Below are 22471 nucleotides of genomic sequence, written 5' to 3'. Positions count from 1 at the left end.
CGCGAGAAAAACTGCTAAATGCTTTTGTCACTCGGCTCCAATCTGCCTCTCCTTGTCTGTGACACTACAGAGCGCAACAGTGACCGCTCGCTTTATCAGCAACATGGGTTTTTCACATTCGTTTTCTTCATAAGGATAAAAAACCGAAACCAACAAACTCAAAATTGCAAACTTGAATTTGTATTTAAAAATGAAAAGGTATGGAAAAAAAGATGAACGTACAAGGCTGTATACTTAGATTCAGTGATGGATTGAACTCCTCAACCCATCAAAGCATTGTGAATGACATAATCAAATAAAAATAGTGTAATTTAATAAACAACTACGACCGCTGGACCGACAACGAGGTTCAGGCTTTATTCAACTTCTATGCGGAGGGTGAAATCCAGCGGGAACTGGAAAGTCGCGCGCAGGCCTACGTCATAGGAGTAATTTGCCTAATCTTTACAGTACTTTAGACCGCGATAGAAACGCAGACAGCAACAGGTCTGGAAAAAAAACAAAAACCCAATTGTTCTGGGTCATTTCGGTGGAAACGCGGCTTTATTGTCATTGTAAGGCTAAAAACATTACATTTCAATTTATATTTATTGCAAAATAATTTAACAAATATAGAAGTAATTTAATTTAAGGAGTGAAAATGGAATGAAAATGCAAATTCTCTATGACACAGCAGTGGCCCTGGGAGGCATTCTTATTGGTGGTTGGCCAGTTTGGAAAAGAGATTAGAACACCCATCCGTAAAAAAAAAAAAAAAATCATCTCATTGACGGCATGCAAATGTTTGTCTGAACAGACTCATTAAGAGCTGTTGATTCAAATTAAAAATGAAATCTGTATGACCAGTCCTTTACTTGATTATGTCTTTCATAGTGCTTTATGGGAACTTTCTTCAAATGTTTTTTTTGTTTTTGTTTTGTTTTTTCATATATATAGTAGCAGTGAAGTCTTTTTTTTTTTTTTATAAACCAAACTGAGCTCATTGTAGATCTGTTTACATGTTCTTGTTAAAAATCCATTTCTTTTTGGAGGAAGTAAATAGGATTTATGCTTCGGAAACCCCACTGTTGCGCTCTGTTAAAATGGTCTGCCCTGATTGGGCGTGGCAAATTAACACATTAAATGTCTTGTTGCCTACGAGAAAAAGAATAAGACGGGTATCGACAAAAGATAACCTGCTTTTTACCATTTTAACTAGACGTCGATGTCTTAGTGTCTGTGTAACCAGATGTACTCTCTAACTTATGCACCTGTACAGACAAGTTAAAGCTCTCCATTGTCATTTCGCTCTACTCCTCACATTTCTGCTTTTAGTACGCTTGGAACCCATCTCTCTTCTTCGGTAAAGGAGGGCGCGAGATTTGCCACGCTACAGGCTTTATGTTTAACTTCTCAAAACAGTGACATGCTTACATACTCTGCTAATAGACAGCACCTTCTATTTATTCTGGGTTTTTTTATCTCTTGGTTTTTTTTTTTTTTTTTTTTTTTTTTTTAAGCTTTGTGATTGGTCATGCCACCTCCATGCCTATACTCTTTATCCTCTATGTAAAATACAATGAGATGTATATGGAATTTGTGCGTTAACTTTCATAATGGATCTAGGACATGGGCAGGCTTTCTTTTTTAATGTAAATTTAGAATACTACAATAAAAACGGCGCACAGCTTTTGATGAAAACCAAACCCCATCCTCTTACTCTCTGTGACTGTGGTCTGAATACTAGTCACATGAACCTATTTAGAAACTCTTCATACAGCCTAGTAAAACACCACTGATTGTTTTTAAATTGATTTTTCATATCGCCTCCATAGTTGTATCCCAAATGATGTACTAAGTGCATGAATTTCAGAACGGTTGTATCGGCGCTCCTTTTGCTACGGAAAAAAAGCGGAAAGCGTCTTTTTCGGCTAAACAAGTAAAACATCTGGGTAAGGTAAGTGCGCTGCTTGTTGGAGTTTTCAGTGTGAACACATCACACTTCATACTACAAAATAGCATACATATACAAATCTTGTCAATCTTTGGTCAAACAGGTAGTCCCGCCCCAAACTCGCACAATTGTTTTGGACAGAAGTTGACAGATTGGACTAAATAGTATAAAGTATTTCAATGTAAAAAAAAAAATCGCACTTCATCTCTAAGCTTTATTAAGAAAAGTAAAACATTCAAGCCCATAAATATTAAAGATGCTGCTTTAAAACAGAAAAAAGTGCTTGACTTGTCAACCGTTTGTCCACCACAGGCGATTATCACGAACACCACTAAGACTTCAGCCCTCGAGCCTCAAGATACCTGATGCCATTTTACCACGGGCACTTCGCCACAAGAAGTTTTGTGCAAGCTGCAATTGATCGTCTCTGTGAATCGTGCCTTGGTTTGGAACAACTGTCCTTGTCAGTTCACCGGCTATTGTTAGATCTAAATATTACCCTTGGGATGCCTCTCATGCCTTACAGTGGCCTTTCTACCAAAATAACTCTTTGTGAGCAACTACATAATACAAATTTTTCAAAACCAAATCATTCTTAGAATAAAGAGAAAGGAGTTTAGTTTAAGTTCTTTGAAGTAGTAAATAATAAATAAAGCCTTATTTTACTGCATTGTTGTATTTAAATCCACAGGCCAATGAATGATGGATCCCTACACATGGAGGATTCACATATATTCCTTTTAAATATACCAAAAGAAAAAACGGATGCATTAAACATACAAAGATGCATTAATTGTGACACTGAAGACTTTATAATGTTACAAAATGGTTCCAAATAAATGCTATACTTTTTACTTGCTTTCCATGCATCGAAGAATACTGGGGGAAATATATAAATAAAAAAAACATTAAGCAGCACAAATGTTTTCAACATTAGGTTGGTTGATTATGATTTCACTTTTTTAACTTTAGTTAGTGTGTAATGTTGCTGTTTGAGCATAAACAACATCTACAAAGTTACGAAGCTCAAAGTTCAAAGCAAAGGGAGAAATCACTGGGACTACACAACATTCCTCCAGGGTTAGTGACATCACCAACCCTAGAATTTACATAAACCCCGCCCCCTGAACGCGATTTACAGATTATCAAGACAGAATATGCTAATCAATGACTAGAATATAACTACACATAAGATTCATAAATTCATCAACTGACCTTTCAGAAATGTCCTGTTGCTTCTACATGTTGTCACTTCTTCTTGAGTCTCTCCATCATTGTCTGAATCCGGTTTGAACATAAAAGGCTAAAAGTTTTTGATATTTTCAGTGCAAGCTCTTGAAGCTCCGCCCTCTACCCAAGAGCAGCAGCTCATTTGCATTTAAAGGAACAGACACAAAACTGCGTTTTTGCTCACCCTCAAAAAGTGACAATTTTAACATGCTATATAAAAATATCTGTGGGGTATTTTGAGCTTAAACTTCACACACTTTACATTTTACATCTCGTGAAAAGGGCATTATACCACCCCTTTAATGTTCCTGAGCAGCAAATCATCATATTAGAATGATTTCTGAAGGAACATGTGACACTGAAGACTGGAGTAATGATGCTGAAATTTTAGCTTTGCCATCACTGCAATAAATAAAAAATTTAAATATGGAAAAATGGAAAAAAGGTCATTTAAATTATATATCACAATATTATTTTTTTACTGTATTTTTGATCAAATGAAATAAACGCAGCCTTGGTGAGCATATCAAAAATGTTTAAAAAGTGTTACTGCCCCCAAGCTTTTAGACTTGTCTGTACATGTGTGTGTGTGTGTGTGTGTGTGTGTGTGTGTGTGTGTGTGTGTGTGTGTGTGTGTGTGGAATAGGTTTTTAAAGGTGTACAAAGTCATTATGTATAGCTGGTTGATCCTGAACAGTGGTCTTTGGATATTAATACTAAACTGCGAGAGGAAACCACCTCTATGCAAACAGGAAACTGATATGACTTTTTTTAATTTTTTTTATTTTTTATTTTTTTTACTTTAAGTGAACTACTTACTTTGTGCACCTTTAAAAGTATGAATATAATTTGCAACATATAAACAATATTGTAAGACATACCACTTTTATTAAATGCACAGTATTACAAGGAACATTTCCACTGACTGCAGAGAAGCTTCTCACAGGATGCACAAGCATAGAGTACTGACACCTAAAGCCATGAGAGATTGAGTCTTCCGGCAGCGCGCACACACACACACACTCTCTCTCACACACACACACACACACTCACTCACTCAAAACCAGTGATCCATCTAAACCAATAAAAGAAAAGTGGAACATAAATGTCTAAGTCTAATTGCCTAAACAAGTGCATTTTCACAAAGAAATGTCCAGATTATATTCCATCCCAAAATCAGAAGAAAAAAAAAATCTTAATTGTTCTAAAAAGAGTATTTTGTTTACATGTATTCTTTTTCTTTTGATTTTGGGGTAACCAGGACATTTCCGGACAGTTTTAATGGGACTGATCCAACTGAGCAAAAAAAAAAAAAAAAAAAACTTGGGTTACAAGATAAATAATGCATAAACAGTGTTCCAGTGCTCAATCACAGTTCTTCTTTCATATACAATGTTAAGAGCTTTTCAGAAATGAAACAAGGATGGGGGTTCTCTTGGCTCTTTCCCCCTGAATGTGAATCAACCCTCAGTTAAACAAAAAATAAAAAGGGCGCAGTAAGTGTTGGTAACGTCAAATTGTTTACTACACAGGGGAAAAGGCTAGTTGATTAATTACAGATATATAAAAAAAAAAATAATAATCATATTTGCATTATGAACAACCACAGGAAAAAGAACACACACTGTTACGAAAAATAAACTGTACACTCACATATTGCCAGAGGCCCATTAGATGTTTTTTCTTCTCTTTATAATGTCACACATTTGACGTGATGCCTGTTTAAAACAGAATATATAGAGAACATACTATTTATATAGACATCTATTAGAACTGTACAGAATGGATTATAAAGTACAGGCTGGCTATTAGAACAGACAGAAATCTGTATAGCAAAAAATGGAGAAAATGCCATGTTTGTTCAATAAAGTCTTCATGTAAAGTCAGTCTGCCACAACAGAAGAAACACTGTTTAGCGTAACAGACCGAATACATTTCTCCAATATCTGTAACATTAGCAAATAATCCCCTTCAATGTAAATAACCTCTTTCAGTGCATTTTTTATTTTTTTTTTTTTTTTTTTTTGCAGTGCTTACAATTGTAGGGTGAAAACTACAAAAATATGAGCAGTACATCTATAAAGAAAGTGCAAAGCTCTAAGAGGTCATAAGTCACTGCTCAAAAGATCATGACCGTAACGACCGACACTTGACTCGATTGGACGCTGTTTGACGACTCGTGATGTCGGCTGTTAAAAGTAGGTCCTGCCAATAAACTGTTTGGAAAGAATTTGACATCAGTGTACAAACAATGATTGATCCTGCTCATGTATATTTACAGTCTAATTGCATATATACAGACGCTTTCAAAGCAACACATCTCCAGTTCTTCACACCTTGAAGAATCAGTCAGTCGGTGCAAAATCTGTTGCTGGGGACCACGAAGAGCCCCATCAATCTGAATTGGAAAAAAAAAGAAAACTGTTTACTCCTGCAGAGGAGGACAAGTCGAGGACTATAGCCCTGGAATTAGTCAACAGTAATGATAGTCAGGTTAAAGAACTCGACGAGATTTTGTTTTACACGGCCTGGTTTTACAGATACAACTGAATCGAATGTGAACTTTGTGTAATATTAAAGTAAGCCCTAGGTATGAACAACACTAATAGTGACGCTTGCCTAAGCAAACTCCGCCCGATGGTGTTTTAAGCCCCCAATGGCTCCTTAGAGGCAGCTAACCCTACCCTCAACCTTAAACCTACCCATCCCCTCGCTGCCTGGAAGGCGCCGTTGGGGGCTTAAAACACCAAACACCGCAAACTCCACTTTGGAAATACTTAGTGCATTCAGAAAGTATTTAGATTCCTTCATTTTTTATGTTTCACCCTTAAGGTGCAGTCACAGTAGTGTAATCTTGTGGACAAAAGAGCTCACACAATTCCCATTGAAGTGGCTGGATTTCTCCTGTGAAAATTCACGGTGCTAAATGTTTACCCTAAAAGTGAAAATTAAAATAAATGTTGAACCTATTAAAATAGGTTTTCACCTCAATCTACACTCCATATCACATAACCGAACTGTCACATGGGCTGTGCGAAGTGTGTGATTGCACAGGGCTTTTATAACAACATGTCCATCTAGAATAGAGAAAGTGAAGACCAACTGATCAACCTAATTTATATTCAAAATTGTAAGCAAGCACGAATGTTGAATATAGACTACTGCCATCTGCTGGAATAGACAGTTATGTTCTCTCATGCAGAAACACAACATAAGTGCTAGTTGGCCGTTGGCTGTTGTGTTCAAGCTCACCTTTTTGGCTGATGCGAGGTGACAATATTTATCTTTCGTCGCCGCTAATTCTTTGATGTCAGTTTGGTGTGTTGTGGGCTTAAATCTTACCGGGCCTCTCAAATTTATTAAAAATAAAAAGCTGAAATATCACATTGACACAAGTATTCAGACTCTTTGCTGAGACACTTGAAATTTAGCTCAGAATCCCATTTCTCTGGATCATCTTTGAAATATATCTACACTTCGACTTGAGTCCACCTGTGGCTAATTTAATTGATTGGACGAGATTTGGAAATGCACAGGTCTAACTAACAGATGAAAATGTATATCAAGGTAAAACCAAGCCATGATGTCAAATGAATTGCCTGCAGAGCTCAGAGACAGGTTTGTGTGGAGGCACAGATCTGGGAATAGCTGTTGTATTGAAGGTCCCCAAAAGCACAGTGGCCTCTATAATTTCTAAACGGAAGCCTCTCCTCAGTCCAAGACCGATGAAAGCGTGCTTGGAATTTGCACAAAACAGCAGCTAAATGACTCTCAGACTGAGAAACAAGATTCTCTGGTTGGATGAACCTCAATTCTGAGCATCACATGTGGAGGAAACCAGGCACCTCTTGTCACCTGTGCAATACCATCCCAACGGTGAAGCAGTGGGGGTGTTTTTCAGGCGCAGGGACTGAGAAACTGGTCAATATAGAAGGAAAGCTGCAGAGCCCTCAAGACTTTAGACTGGTCCAAAGGTTCACCTCCAAACTAAGCACACAGCCGAGACGATGCAAGTGTGGCTTAGGGACAACTATGAATGTTCTCGAGTGACGCAACCAGAGCTCAAAAATGAACCCAATGAATCAAACATCTCCGGAGAGACCTGACAATCTCTGTCCACCAACAGTCCCCATCCAACCTGACATAGCTTGAAAGAATTCGCAGAGAATAAGGCAGAAAATCCATTAAATCCAAAGGATGTAATCGCTACCGAAAGTGATTTAGCCAAGTACTGAGATAAGGGTCTGAATACTTAAATCATTGTGATATTTCAGGTTTTTTTTAATACATTTGCAAAGTTTTCACAAATTTGTTACTTTCTTTGGAGTGTTGACTGATATGATTTTTTTCCCATAGGGCTGCAACATAACAAAAAAAAAAGACAGTTTCTAAATACTTTCCAAAGACAATGTATAATGTCATCTGATGATAACAATTAAAGTTTCCATTTAGTCCTTTGTAGTCCTCCTCTGGTAACTTGTTTGGTGGGGTTGGAACACAAGTTGAATCGGGACAGTCCCTTCATTGGGTCTTCCTGTCGTGACCTCAGGGACAGTGCGACTTGTGTCATTCTCACATGAACATTCACTTCACAGTGCCCACCAAGCCCATCGCTTTGAAACGGACCATATTACATCGAAAACAAATCGATCGTAGATTATCACATACACATATTATTAAGCAGTTATTTCGCAATTGTTACATAAACGTAATAATGAATAATCAGAGAGCAAATAAATCCAGCTGTTCAGGCAGGTTGGTTGCATTATGGACAACATCTATGGTTTGTTCTCCCCAGGAACAGTTAAGATAAAAATCTTCAGTCTTTGCAAAGGCAAGGTCCATCAAATTGCAACATGACAATGATAAGGGCGCCTACACACTAGTTTATGCCATGTCAGAGAACGCTGGGAATTCGTCGATTTGATGCTCTGTTATGTGACCAAAAGTGGAGAGAATTTGACTGCAACGCGCTCTGACGTAGGCATCCGTAGACCAATGAGAATCTCAGGGAGGCGGGTCCACTTGTGCTTTCAGAAATCCAATTGGTTGTATTTCCAGCTTGATTTCAAACTGCCCCAGCTCTGTCCATCCATCTATTCTCCAAAACCTATGTATATTGGGCTGAAGGCAGGGAAATACCACGGACGGATGGTCAGTCCATCAGATCAATTTCTAGTGTGTAAGCACCCTAAGGTAAAAAAAAAAAGAAGATGTTACCATTGACTGACACAATAACAGCATCTCTCCCATTGTTCTTCGAACCACAATTCGAGAGACAAGTGCCCTTTGAATATGGCCAGGGAGCCAAACAAAGTCTGAGAAATGTCAGTGCCACTGCTGGTGACTTTGCCTCTGTGCTCACTCCAAACACTATGTCCAACCTCAAGCCTCTTCTGAAGCAAAAAAAATAATAAAAAATTGGAGGAGTCTTTGTCGCTGTGCTTCTATTACAAAGTTCGCACTGAGTTAGATGGTGCACTGAGACGTCCAAAAGCGCCTTTCATCAACCTCAGCGTTAGACATCAAAACTTGGCACAGAATAGTCTAAAATGATATCAGATGTGTTTAAAAAAATTCCAAATGAAACATGAATGGCAGTTCCATGATTGTTACTCGATAATTTGCGGTATGAATAGTATTGCGATCTGCCAGAATGTCGCCAGGGTGTCATCAGCGGTTGTGCTAATGGCTGGGTCCTCATCAAGTCCAAATTTTGTCCATCTCGATAAACAAATGGTGACAGAAAAACAAGTGTAAACTTTCCCAAACCGAGTTACCTTTTTCAAAAAGGTTCTAAAACACAAGGTCTGCATTGTCTCTGATGCATATTTACAACAATCAGATGTTTCCGTCTGTAGACCATTTGGGTTTTTTAGAAAACACAATGATGCAGTACAGATATGGACATATCCAGACATGGAAAAACTCAAAGCAATGCACACAGTCAACTTTAAGGCCTTTAGTCTATGTGGTGAGAAGGCTGAAGCACAAGCCATTTTTATGAAAACACAGACACACACACACACACACACACACACACACACACACCCACACACACACCCTGAATCTATTTTCAATCACTCAAGTTATATTCCACTCCTTTTATACCATGCATTCACACACTCTTCCTTACTAACAATTACACACCCATACTGGCAAACGGATCAGCCCAGGATGTCCAGGTAAACAGGCGATGCCTTGGCCAGGCTCTGGAGCAGATTGTGGATTTCTTTGATGTTGAGTCTCATGTAGGGCTCCCTCTGCCAGCAGCCCAGCATTAGGTCATACACCTCTTTGGGGCAAGTACGAGGTCTCTGCAACACCCGTCCCTGTGTGATACACTCGATCACCTGCAGGAGGCAGCACAAACACGGTCCAGAATGACAACTGAATGCAGGCTTCTCTAAGGGTGCATCAGTCTGCCTAGAAACAGTAGTTTTTACAAGGTAAAACTAATCGCTGTGTGTGAATGATCAAACTTCCCTTGTGAATATATAAGATACAGGTTATGTGTGATTAGGTTTGTAACATCTGATGTCTTACCTCGTTGTTTGAGAGCTGGTACCAGGGTTGCTTGCCGTAGGTAAAGATTTCCCAGAGTACCACACCCAGACTCCAAACGTCACTCTCTGTGGTGAATCTCCTGTACATGATGCTCTCTGGGGGCATCCAGCGGATGGGCAGCATGGTGTGACCACCCACCTGATAGAAGACGTACAGATTCACAGTGGGTTCAGTGACTGATAGAAGCACATGCACTTGTTATATCCATCTACCATTTCAATAATAGTGTCTCTGTAATAAGCTAAGTAAACTATGTACATTTAAGGGATGCACAATATATCAGTACTATATTAGTTATCTGCCAATAATGGAGATGTTTTAATCGGTTGACATTTGATATTTAATTGTGCATGTTAACTTAGCTTATTTTGACATTTAGATTACCTTTGTCATCATCTAACAATTAATGTTAATATTTAAAAACACTAATAATTGTATAACACTGTTAAAAAATTAGGTACAGTACTGTATTGCAGTGTTCTGTCATCAGTATCTATCAATAGATAATAGACATTTATTTTTTAAAACAATATTATTTGCATACTAAAGGACTATTGATAGCACTTTATTTTACAGTCCTGTTTTATATATATATATATATATATATATATATATATATATATATATATATATATATATATATATATATATATATAAACATTTTTAAAGAAAATAATCATTTTATTCAGCAAGGATGCATTAAATTGCTAAAAAAAACAAAAACAAAAAAACAGTAAAAACATTAATAATGTTACTAATGATTTCAATAATTTTCTATTGATCAATATCCTGAACAAAAAAATTAAGCAGCACAACTGTTTTCAACATCGATGATAATAAGAAATGTGTCTTGAGCACCAAATCAGCATATTAGAATGATTTCTGAATGATCATGTGACACTGATCCTGGAGTAATGATGCTGAAAAATCAGCTTTGTCATCACATGAATAAATTACATTTTAAAATCATTAAAATAGAAAATAGTTATTTTAAATTGTAATAATATCCCACAACATTACTGTTTTTACTATATTTTGATCAAATTTTGAGAGCATAATAACTTTAAAAAAAAAATTGGGTAACACTTTGAAGCCCATGCTTATAATGAATTATAGCACCATTTATACTTATTTATATGTATTACTATTCTATAAATATATTCATAAAGACTCATTAAGACCTATACTGCATTATAAGAACAATTATAGTTACATTTATATTATTTTTTATAATTACTTATAAGGTATGCATTTGATTTTTCAATGTGCATGCTCATAATCCATTATACACTGATTTATAAATTATAAAATATTAAATAGTTCCAGAGACACTTGTTTTCTGTACCACTTAGTAATCAATTATGTCTTTAATGGCTAATGTTTGCATTAGAGGTCATGAATGGTAATTTTGATTTGTTAAAATCTATATCTCCTCAGCCATATTCATGGCATTGCTTATAGCAGTTTGGAAGTATCTTTTTAAAAATATATTGTTGCAGTGTTTTGCTAGTATGTAACAGTAAAAAAGATACTTTTTTCAACTGATTGTATTAATTTTCTGTTTTTTTTTTTTAATTATTATTATTACTGAAATTATTGTTCATTAGTTACATTTACAAGTAAACAACGTAAAAAGTATAATGAGCACATCTTCATGATTTATTAACATTTGCTTTAGGAAAATTGAATCCTATGTTTTCACTTTACTTAAAGCTATCAATGATGCATTTATAGAGGTTAGTAACTGTATTATCACTCACAATAAGTATTTATATGAACACAGCACGGCTATTTATAACAATATATTCACTTATTTGACAGAAATAAATCTGAATGACTAAAATGTCATTTGAACTATAATATAACAATAGCAATGCAGGCTGCATCTTTATAAATATATTCCTGTAACCATACGACTGCCTAATTAATACTTATCAGTGTATAATGGATTATGAGCATGCGCATTGAAAAGGCAAATGCATAACTTAAAAGTAATTCTAAAAAAATGATATAAATACAAAAATATAACTATAACTGTTCTTATAATGCAGCATAGGTCTTAATGGGTCTTTATAAATGTATTTATAAAATAGTAATACTTACTTATAAATAAGTATAAATGGAGCTATAATTCATTATAAGCATGGTCTTCATAGAAAGTGTTACCTTTATGGTGCCAACCCTAAACTTTTGAACAGTCATGTAATTTCAATAACTGGGTAATAACTAGGTAATACCATTGAACATAAACCTAAACCTAAGTTCCCTTACATTACAACCAGAATAGTTCCAAATCAAGTTGTGTGCTATACCAAGTCTTCAGAAGCTACAGAATAGCTTTGCGGAGAACAGACAGGATTCATTGTTAAGCTCTCTATTGCAGCTCTCAAGTACCAGATGCCATTGGTTCTTGTGTATCATGACTAATCACAATGTGGCAGAACTGAATATGCAGAAGTGTAAATGAGACTGGAGAGCTAACACAGAAGGGAATATTTTCAACAATTTTGGGTCTCTTTCACAAAGCTATGGTTTCAAAAGACCTGGAATAGCATGAGGATGAGTAAGTGATGACAAATGTCATATTTAGGTGAACAATTCATTAGATAGCACAATGAACTTTCCACTTATTCAGTACCAGAATAATAGGAATTGTGGCACTGAAAATCATGCTTGCATAAATGGGAGACACTTCATCCACCCTCAGATTGAGCATATGGGGCATTAACAGCATAACAGAGAGAATTAGCTTGATATGAAACATGCAGTTTGCAGCTAATGTCTAATATAAGTCCACCAGGTGCCTGCTGACTACAGTGCTTTGCCACAATGCCTAGTTTATCGCAAAAAAAAAAAAAAAAAAACTAAAACAGTTTGACCTCATTATCTTGACATTGCATTGCAAGATTCCTGGAAATAATGCAATGACAAAATCCAGTTTTTTTTTTTCTTGTTATACAGCAGAGGAAGCTGATATTCCCTCATCACACACACACACACACACACGGCTGCTGACACAGCAGAGTGTTTCCGGCTGTGTTGGCAGCATGCAGGTTTGGGAGAGCCCTTCAGTGTCAGATGGTCTGGGCTTTTTCTGGAAGAACTCACTGTGGGGAACTGTTGGTTTTTGAGGCACTTTCATATTTACAGTATTTAATCAGCTGTTCAGATGCATGCATTTAAATAATTATTAGGCATAATAAATCATAAAAACAAAAGTGTTCATGAGGAAAATGATCAGTCATAAATCAGTCATATTATCCATTATGGACATATACAAACTGCCCTTTGCTTTTAGGTGTTCATTTTTTCCCTATGTCAGATCTGTGTTCAACAAATTAGAACAGATTTAAAAAAAAAGTGTTTTGCCTTTAACTGACAAATAAGAAATGTCAGGAAACAAAAGGAAGAGGTGGGATTGGGAAATAATAACCCAAACTAGAAATGACTTTAGGTTATAATCAACCTCTGACAGTTGGTTGAACTGCAGAGAATCAATAACTGTGACACTTTCAATTCAATGCTCTGCTTGAGCAGCCCATGTCAACCTCGACTCAAACGCCATGAGTTTTTGGGACTACCTTTTTATTCCAATGGCAGATAGAGATAAAGTAGAAGGAGGCAGTAGAGTGTTTGGAAACAATCATCATTTGGTACAGACATGCTAGTGTCATTCACTTTCATCCAATCATAAACCACTTTAAAAGTCCTCTAGCATATATTGTTGCATCACGTGTTCATGTTTGCATTCACACATCGTAAATGTTTAAGCAAAGATTTGTCTCTGAGCAGTTGTGGGCCTGTGGACCAGTTCTCGGAGAGTTTCTGTGTCCACACTCCTCAGTGGTTTAGTTTGAGCACCCAATAAGAATGTATGGATAGGCAGCATTTTAATAGGCTGGTTCTAATTCGTTTTGAAATGATTGGTTCTGAACACTAATATGTCATTTGTTGTGCTATTAGTGGCAACACAATTGCAATATGTTTACTTGGGCGTCACGACATGGCAACATTGGCTCAATCAAAAGTTTTCTTCAAAAACAGTCTTTCTTTTTGCAATTCTGTTTGGAGTCGCAAATTAAAAAATGCAGCTTTGAGCAATGTAACAGCATGAACAGCTAAATTTTTTTTGCTGTAACAGATAACCAAAGCAAAATATGTTTTTATATATTTTAAGTAACTGAGAGAGAGAGAGAGAGAGAGAGAGAGAGAGAGAGAGAGAGAGAGAGAGAGAATAGTTAATTCACATTAATAGTTAATTCATATTAATCAACAAACCCTATGGAAGTAATTTAGTGTTTTTGAAACAAAAAAGCATGTTGAATTACACAAAGTAAAAAAAAAAAAAAAAGCACCGCATTAACAATGCTTGTATTTTAATATATTGTATTTTCAGGGCTTGCATTTTGGGGGCTGAAATTCACAATTACTCTATATTTAAGCTGTGAATATTTCATCTGAAAACATTTCACACACAATTCCATTATTAAAAATTCAATAATCCATATTCACTCTCCAGATTTCATTTAAAAAATATTAAAAAATATTTTATATTTAAAATGCCACCTATAACAGTACAGGAAATTTCCGGTCCATTTTATTTTCCGGTCCATTTTGCTTTACAAATTTGCTTTCACCAATTCAGTGGTTCAAATTCAGAAGAATATTCAAAATTGATATACCGGTAATAAATTTTAAGAGATGTATAGTGTACAAATGTAATAATTTAAGAATCAACCGGTGAAAAATTAATATGGGTCAATGACTAAAATCTGTCCCTTCAATCTATATGGTGGATAATTTTGTTAACGCTGTTGTTCATGTTTGTTAAAAGGAATTTATTATCTATAATTTTATTTTGATATAATTATTTTATTTCTGTATGATCATATATAATGTAGTTATGCATTCAGATTTAAATGAAATAAGAAATTTGTAGTATATTTGGGTTCCTCAGACTAAAAGGACCATAGCAATATGGACATTTCCGAGGTGACCCAAACTTACCCTATAGTAGTCGGTGCTGTACACATCTCTGGACATGCCAAAGTCTCCTATCTTGACAAGCAGGTTCTCTCCCACCAAGCAGTTACGTGTGGCCAGGTCTCTGTGCACAAAATGCTGTGAGGCCAGATACACCATGCCTGCTGCTATCTGCTGAGCAATGTGCAACATCTGAGGCTGAGTCAACTCCACCATCAAACTCTGCTGTCCGTCCGCCATCAGCACCGCATCTGGACCATGCGCCCTGAGAGAGAGAGAGAGAGAGAGAGGATGAAAATATATGTATGATCAAGTGTTAATCAATATAATAATTAATCAATTTGGCTTTTGTCAAATCAAATTTGTACCCACATGTGACCGGATATATGTATGTATGTGTATGTGTGTGTGTATAAGTGTGTGTATAAGTGTGTGTTCTGAGGTCTATAAGAGTAGACCTGAGTAAATGAAAGGTGTGAATAAGAGACTTGATTTTTTATTTTTTTTATTTGGTCAATGTAAATTTCATTATTCATGTATGTATGATGTATTATGTATTTTATTATAACATCAGCCTGCCCAGGGACTACGGGTGGAAATTAGCTCTTGAGCTAAAACCTGGTACTATGCATCTCTCCCCTTGAGGTTAATGTTTATTGTACGCTGTCCCTGTTTCTCTAAATAAATAAATAAAAATAAATTTATAATCATGTGTACTGAAAAAAAGTTGAAGATCAGAAAGCGGACGACACACGTTTACATGAAAAGCCATGTAAAGCCATATTAAATTTTTCGACTTACTTAGACTTTAACTTTACAGATCAACTGAACAATTTCTTTATTGAAATAATCCATGTTCTTTAGAATTATTAGCTTCACATTTTTTGCCCCAAAAACTTCCATTGTATATGCATTGCTTTACACAAATGCTGGTAAAAGGAGTCGGAATGAGCAAATTTTCAAAAATGGAGAAAAACTGCACATGGATAAAGGAAATGTACTCCTCTCAGAAAACACACAAATAAAGATACTTTTAGAAGTGTAATAGCTATTTGGAGCTTTGGGATCGCTACACAGGGCTCCTCAAAAATCGAAACCTTCAAAATCGACCAAAATTGACATTTTTCACTTGTTTTGCCTGTAGCTCAGATTCAGCCTGTGCGCATTCCGACTCCTTTTGCTAGCACGGGCCACAAATACTTGCTTTCCAAACCTGTATGACTTTCTTTTTCTGTAGAACACATGAGAAGATACTTTGGTAACACTTTATTTCAATGGTCCACTTTAGACATTCTACTAACTATAAGCAACTTTGCAAATACATGTCAAATAACTCTCATTAGAGTTTTAGTAAGATGTCTGCTTAATATCTGCTAACACTTTATTTTGAGTTATTAGTTATTATTAGCCCCTCAACAGACATTCTAGTGACTTTAAGTAAGTTTGCAACTACATGTCAACTTATTTTACTTACCCTAACCCTGACACCTAACACCTAACCTAACAGTCCACTACAGTCTACTAAAACTTTAATGAGAGTTAGTTGACATGTTGTTGCAAAGTTACTTATAGCTAGTAGAATGTCTAAGTGAAAGAGGAGCAAGGTAGGTTTGGACCTCACTAACTTTCACTCTAAGGACAAAAGTAAGAATTCATACAACATGAGAGTAAATGATGAAAAAAATATATTTGGGGGTGAACTATCCCTTTAACTTGTATGTAACCTAGAACTTGTCTAAAACATCAATGTTTATAAAAACTGTAAGTGTGGGTGTTATAAACGCTCTCATGCAAACCTGAGAAACTTGTTGAGGTCTCCATGTTTCATGTATTCAAACACCATGATGAGGGGGTCACTTTCTACACACACGCCATAAAACTTGACAATGTGGTCATGCTGCAAGTTGGTCAGGAGCTCCGCCTCTCGGTGGAAATCTGCTCGCCCACTTTCGCTGGCCTCTTTCAGAGTCTGTGAGTTAAGAAAGCCATGTATTTTCTCTTACTTGTATTATCTCTTATGTATATACTTGAAATTACTTGCGTAATTTCAATGAATGTTTTGTTGCGTAAATATACCATACCTTGACAGCCACCAAAATCTTCTCTTGGTCAGGAGACAAGTTATAGCATTCAGCCAAGAACACTTTTCCAAAAGCCCCTTCTCCAAGCTCCCTCTTTAGCAGAATGTTGTGACGCTTTATGTGTTGGACAACTGCAAAACAAATAACACTTGTAGTTAAAACTAGATTTTTACTATTTGAGTGATGGTTGTTCATATAAAAACTAGGGCATCGTGGGCAGCTGTCAGGGTTCTGTCATCAATTACTCCCCCTCATGTTGTTCCAAACCCGTAAGACTTTCGTTCATCTTCGTAAAACAAATGAAGATCTTTTTAATGAAATCTGAGCAATTTGTGTCCCTCCATTGATAGCTACGTAACTACCACTTCGTAAAACTAATCCATATGAATTAAGAGGTTTAGTCCAAATTTTCTGAGGAGACTCGGTCGCTTTATATGATGAACAGATTTAATTTAGGCTTTTATTCACATATAAACATTGATCAGCGAACATACACAGAAGCTCAACCGAACCTGCTTGATGCATGAGAATAAACCTCATTGGTTCTTGTGGAAGCTCAAACGTGCTGTGCAACTCATTGGTTCTTCATATGGATTAGTTTTATGATCTCTTAATGAACTTTTTGAAGCGTCAAAGTGGTAGTTGTGTAGCTGTCAGTGGAGGAACAGAAATTGCTCAGAGATCTTCATTTGTGTTCCAAAGATGAACAAAAGTCTTACAGGGTTGTAATGACATGAGGGTGAGTAATGAATGATTGATGATCATTTTTGGGTGAACTATCCCTTTAAGTGTTGTTGTTCAGTCATTCATTTATGCAAGTTTACTACTTTACAACTACATAATTCAGAGTGAAAATGTAGGGCAAGACTTGAGTTTCTCCATCAGTTGTTGATTGGATTGTAAAAAGTGAGCTTGTCTACTGGAATGTGATTGGCTAAATCACTGCAACATGTTCCAGTATTGTTTTAGAATCATTGATATATTATTATAGTAGTTTTTATATTTATTTATTTTTTATTATAATTATTATACAGTATAAAATGTTAATATGTCTATATTTTATTCTTCTATATTTTCTGTTTTAATTTTAGATAGGTTTAGAAATTTAGTTGTGTCTTTTAGTCATTTTTGTTAGTTTTAGTTTGTTTGTTTTTTCAGTTAATGTTCATTTTATTTCAGATAATGACATTTTTATGGTTTTAGTTTATGTCTTACTTTTATTTAATGATAACCTTGGCGCAGCCTTGCATACATCAGAAGAGAGATGTGACTCATATCACAGGAAGAGTAATTTATGGCATTAAAGATAGATAATGTTAGAGGTCAAAAAAGCATATGTACGGATTAACCATTCATAATAAGACCATTAATATGCAATAATAAAATAAATAAGGTACATTTTGATTTCATGCTGACATAACCCTACATATGAGCTGCCCTGTGGGATGCTTGCCTTAGCAAATACCACTAATGACTGATCAGGTTGGTAAGATACAAATTAACTGTGTTGGATCCTAAAATTTGAATGAAGAATGCTTGCTGAAATGTACAGTCTAAAAGTGATTAAGTTACACAGCGTCAGCCATCCCTGATATCATCGCCATGGTGATAGAAGGGGAGGTTACTATGACAACTGACCAGTGGTAACCTAGGCTGGAATCTATTGCAGAGGATGGAGTGGGGCCGCTGACGGCCCAGCACGCCACGGGAACTCACGAGTGTCCGATTTCAGCATGCTGCCAGGGTTGCGGAAGTACTGGGGGTTCTCGATGACTGGAATCTTTGTCATTCCGATAATAACAGCATCTGGGCCCATCTCCGAGGATGATGGCGTGTTGTTGCCATTGGAAACATGGTGGAGCGGGCTGGCCGAGTCGTCGTCATTACTGATGACAGATGAGGAGCCTGGTGGAGAGGGCAAAAAAACCCAGACAATAATCCATAGAAATGAAAAGCCCTCGCTGGGTCAATACACATGAATAAACATACCATACAAATGCGTGCAAAAAAGTGTATAAGAGGAAACAATAACAATTATTTTGAATAAATATTAAAATTAATATTAATTCTATGTTATTATTCTATATTTGTGGTCTGTAGGTTACTGTAATAGATAATGTTATCTGCCAGCCATTAATAAAGTCTTTTTACTTTACATAATGTGACAAAATTTCTGAGTGAAACAAGATATTCAACTAGAAAAAATTGTAGACTAGGACTTTTTATTTTCCAATGAGAACTGAAAAGTGGGCGTTCCATATAAGAATAGAGACAGACCTGAAAGTTAGCAAAGGGTGCGTTTACACTACAACAACATACTAAAAACAGAAACGTTTTTCCTTTGCGTTCCTTTGTTCTCTGTTCACGCGGATCAGCGGAAATGACTAAAAGCGCTGTGTTATGCTGCCAGGCCAGTAGCTGGCGATGTCACTTTGTAAAGAAAAACTACACGCCTAGACTGCACACGTAATACGCATGCGCATAACTTCACTGTTTTCACAAATTCGTGTTTTTGTAGTTTACACAGAGAGGATAACGGTATCGTTTTCAAAAACTTGTACTTTGAAATGTTTTCAAAAGTTTGTTTTCAGGCCCCTAAAACACAGTTGTCTTGTAAATGAATGGCCAAAATGCATAAAAGGTTTTCCATTTCTAGTTGAAAACGGTATTGTGTAAACGGCCCCTAAAATGTTTGCTAAAACAATGCCTAAATTGATTTGAAATAACATACATGGGAGCATCGTACACCAGGTATATGTATTAAGAAGTTAAATAGGGTCCATTTTGATTTCATGTTGACAGAAGTGAAAAGATTTAAATGATGAACTTACCTTTCATACCAAACTTGGAGCTTCTACCATATTTGAGGAAAACTAACATAACGATGCATCCAGTTAAAGCAACCACAGCTATCCCAACCACTATGTAAACCTAGAATATAAAAACACACAGTAGATTTTACTAGCAAGCGCGACTCCAATCTGGGGTCAGTATGAGTTGACTTAGCACTAACAAATTTATAGAAGTAACATTGTACTAAAGAAAGACACTTACTATATATTGAAATCACTTGCTACTACAATATTGTTGCAAATGTAAATTTTCCAATAATATATCAAACAATTAATGGAATATTCCTGGTGAATATATGTTAAGCTCTGTCAACAGTATCTGAGGCTTGCTGTCGATTACCACTGATGATAATAATGTGACTTCAGTCTCAGTTTGTATAAGCAAACAAAAAAGAATGCGTTTTTACAAATGAAGTCTTTGGGGAAAAATTCATCCACCTACAAAAGTAATACCACCTCAAAAAAAGAAAGATTAAAAGATGAAATGAAAAAAAAAAGAAAAAAAAAAGAAAAGATTTAGACAACTTTACAGATCAAATAAACATTATTTTCTGAAGCTCTTAAACAAAAGTACAAGAGTCATTTGTTTTGCTTTCAAACTCTCTGGAAAGCTGGCCCCACTGACTTTCAGTTTAAGTATAAACTGAAAGAACAATTTTTGGTTACACTTTAAGGTGTCTTTGTTACACTTTAATTAGGGTTAGGTTTGGTTTAGGGTTAGTTGCATGAAATTATGCATAATTTATAGTTATTACTATAGTAACTACATGTAACATATGTAGCAAAGACACTGTAAAATAAAGTGTTACCCAATTTTCTATAGTAATTGACAGCAGGCCACAGATGTTGTCGATAGAAGTCAAAACGTATTTAACCTGGAATGTTCCTTTAATCGCTCTATACAAAAACATACCGCAACTTTGTCCTCCAGTTGTGGGGTTTCTTAAAAACAGACAAAACAAATAACAGTAAGTATTCGATTGCAGTTCAAAATCTGAAGGTTTGAACAAATACATATAAATGGTGAGCAATAAAGGAAAAAACAACTGTCTTACCTGGACTAAAAGTTGTGTCTGTGTTTCATCATTTAAATGGAAAGAAAATTCGAAATTAATTATTCAGTGATAAATATCATTCTACAAACTGTTTTTTAGCAATGTTTTTATTTTTTCAGCAGCTGGGTAAATCTAATGAAAACTGATAAGAAATGTCTATAAAATATTTCACCCCATTATCATATGAAACTATATTTTGCATAAAGAAAATGCAGTCTAAACTAAAGTCTCGAAAAAACAGTCTTACCTGGACTAAATGTTGTGTCTGTGTTACATCATTTAAATGGAAAAAAAATCGAAATTAATTATTCAGTGATAGATATCATTCTATAAACTGTATTTTAGCAATGTTTTTATTTTTCAGCAGCTGGGTAAATCTAATGAAAACTGATAAGAAATGTCTACGAAATATTTCACCCCATTATCATATGAAACTATATTTTGCATGTCTCTTTTTACAACTATGATTTTTTTGTATTGTGGCATTATTTTCATGGCAATTAAGCACAAACTCCAAATGCCAGTAGTCTATTGTAATATGAAAAATTGCATGAATATAATTATAAAATATATATTACTTAAAATGTATAAATTATTTATAAAGGTGTGATGTAAAGTAAAATGTCAAGTATAGGATTTGTTGCACTGAACTTAACTTATAATAATAATTTAAAATAAATAATTGCATGTGAACAGGATGATTTTCATGACTTCATGATTAAATCTGTCACCGCACCACCTGCGATGACTACACCCTTATGGAGGGCTTCAGGTGTGGGCTGGACGGGCTTCCTGATGCCCCAGGGGAATACCTGCTGGACGTTAGCTGAGTACATAAACTTCGTGCTCTGGGTGGATGTATCCTCTTTTACTGTGGGCGAAGCTGAAAGAAATACCATTACCATCGTCCAGCCCCACCTTGCTCGCATTACCGTGCCAGGTCCAGAGCCCAGCCAACCGCCCCCCACGCCATGCACAAACATTAAGCCGGAGCCCACCGCAGATGGGGAGCTCAAATCTGCCGCGATGGACGAGCCAGACAAGAGGACTAAGCCAACAATCGCCTTGGAGCCTGAGCCCCACAGTGAGTCTGACCAGGTGTGTGAGCCGGCAAAATCCTGTGCCACCGTGGAAGTGGTAGTGGAGGTTGAGGGAATGGAGGAGGACCCCGCCCACGCTCCCACCACTGAGAGTGAGCTGTTACTGACCTTTATCATCAGCGCTGGTCCTACCCAGCTGTAAGTCTTCTATGTCTTCATTGCCGCTAGTTCTGCCCTGCGTAAAGCCTGTTTCATCACCCAGTACAAAGTCTGTGTCATCGTCGTTGATCCCACCCAACCTCCCTTTCCCGCCTCCGCTTTGCAATTCAGCCAGTCCATCAGCCACATCTTTGTTGGTTTCCTTGAGCACCTCAATTTCTCCTCTAGCGGCACTCAGTTGTGTTGATCTGCATCGGGTCTTTCAGTCACCAGCATCGCCCAGGCAAGTGGATCCCCGGCTCCGCCTCCTGATCCCTTCACTCCACCTCGGTCCGTTGACCTGTCGGCTCCACCTTGGATCCTCCCTCCCTCAGCTTCAACAGATACCATCATCCTTACGGCTCCAATGGGCTCCCTCGTCCATCTGGCTCTGCCTTGGTCAGACTTCACCCTGAGTCAAGAACTTAGACGTCTGGCTGTCTGGCTCTGCCTTCCCCCTGGCTCCACCTCGGTCCTCAGTCCCACCGGCTTCACCTCAGTCATCAGGCACCGTGGCTCCACCTCGGACGCT

The 22471-nt window shown here is 36.6% G+C and overlaps 2 protein-coding genes across 3 annotated transcripts in view; one reads left to right on the top strand and one right to left on the bottom strand.

Annotated features, from left to right (window-relative positions):
- The window catches only part of kcmf1 (potassium channel modulatory factor 1), a 33408-nt gene extending 27626 nt beyond the window's left edge, over window positions 1-5782 (top strand). Inside the window, exon 8 of the transcript XR_014606271.1 lies at window positions 2246-5782. The gene's annotated coding sequence lies outside the window, so the exon portion shown is untranslated. The remainder of the gene's footprint in view (window positions 1-2245) is intronic.
- Window positions 4032-22471, bottom strand: part of ntrk2b (neurotrophic tyrosine kinase, receptor, type 2b) — a 33454-nt gene continuing 15014 nt past the window's right edge. Inside the window, exons 10-19 of one of the 2 annotated variants that reach the window (XM_084114785.1) lie at window positions 20949-20966; window positions 20702-20719; window positions 20560-20588; window positions 19626-19725; window positions 18511-18699; window positions 16795-16925; window positions 16510-16682; window positions 14738-14978; window positions 9710-9868; window positions 4032-9516 (exon numbers count right to left, since the gene is read on the bottom strand). In XM_084114785.1, coding sequence (XP_083970911.1) covers window positions 9331-9516; window positions 9710-9868; window positions 14738-14978; window positions 16510-16682; window positions 16795-16925; window positions 18511-18699; window positions 19626-19725; window positions 20560-20588; window positions 20702-20719; window positions 20949-20966 — 1244 coding nt within the window. In that variant the 3' untranslated portion in view covers window positions 4032-9330. The remainder of the gene's footprint in view (window positions 9517-9709; window positions 9869-14737; window positions 14979-16509; window positions 16683-16794; window positions 16926-18510; window positions 18700-19625; window positions 19726-20559; window positions 20589-20701; window positions 20720-20948; window positions 20967-22471) is intronic. The other variant, XM_084114786.1, reaches the window with a different exon arrangement.

The sequence above is a fragment of the Abramis brama genome (genome assembly GCF_963993115.1).
Source record: "Abramis brama genome assembly, chromosome: 5".
Taxonomy (NCBI): domain Eukaryota; kingdom Metazoa; phylum Chordata; class Actinopteri; order Cypriniformes; family Leuciscidae; genus Abramis; species Abramis brama.
This window is presented reverse-complemented; position numbering and strand designations above follow the sequence as displayed.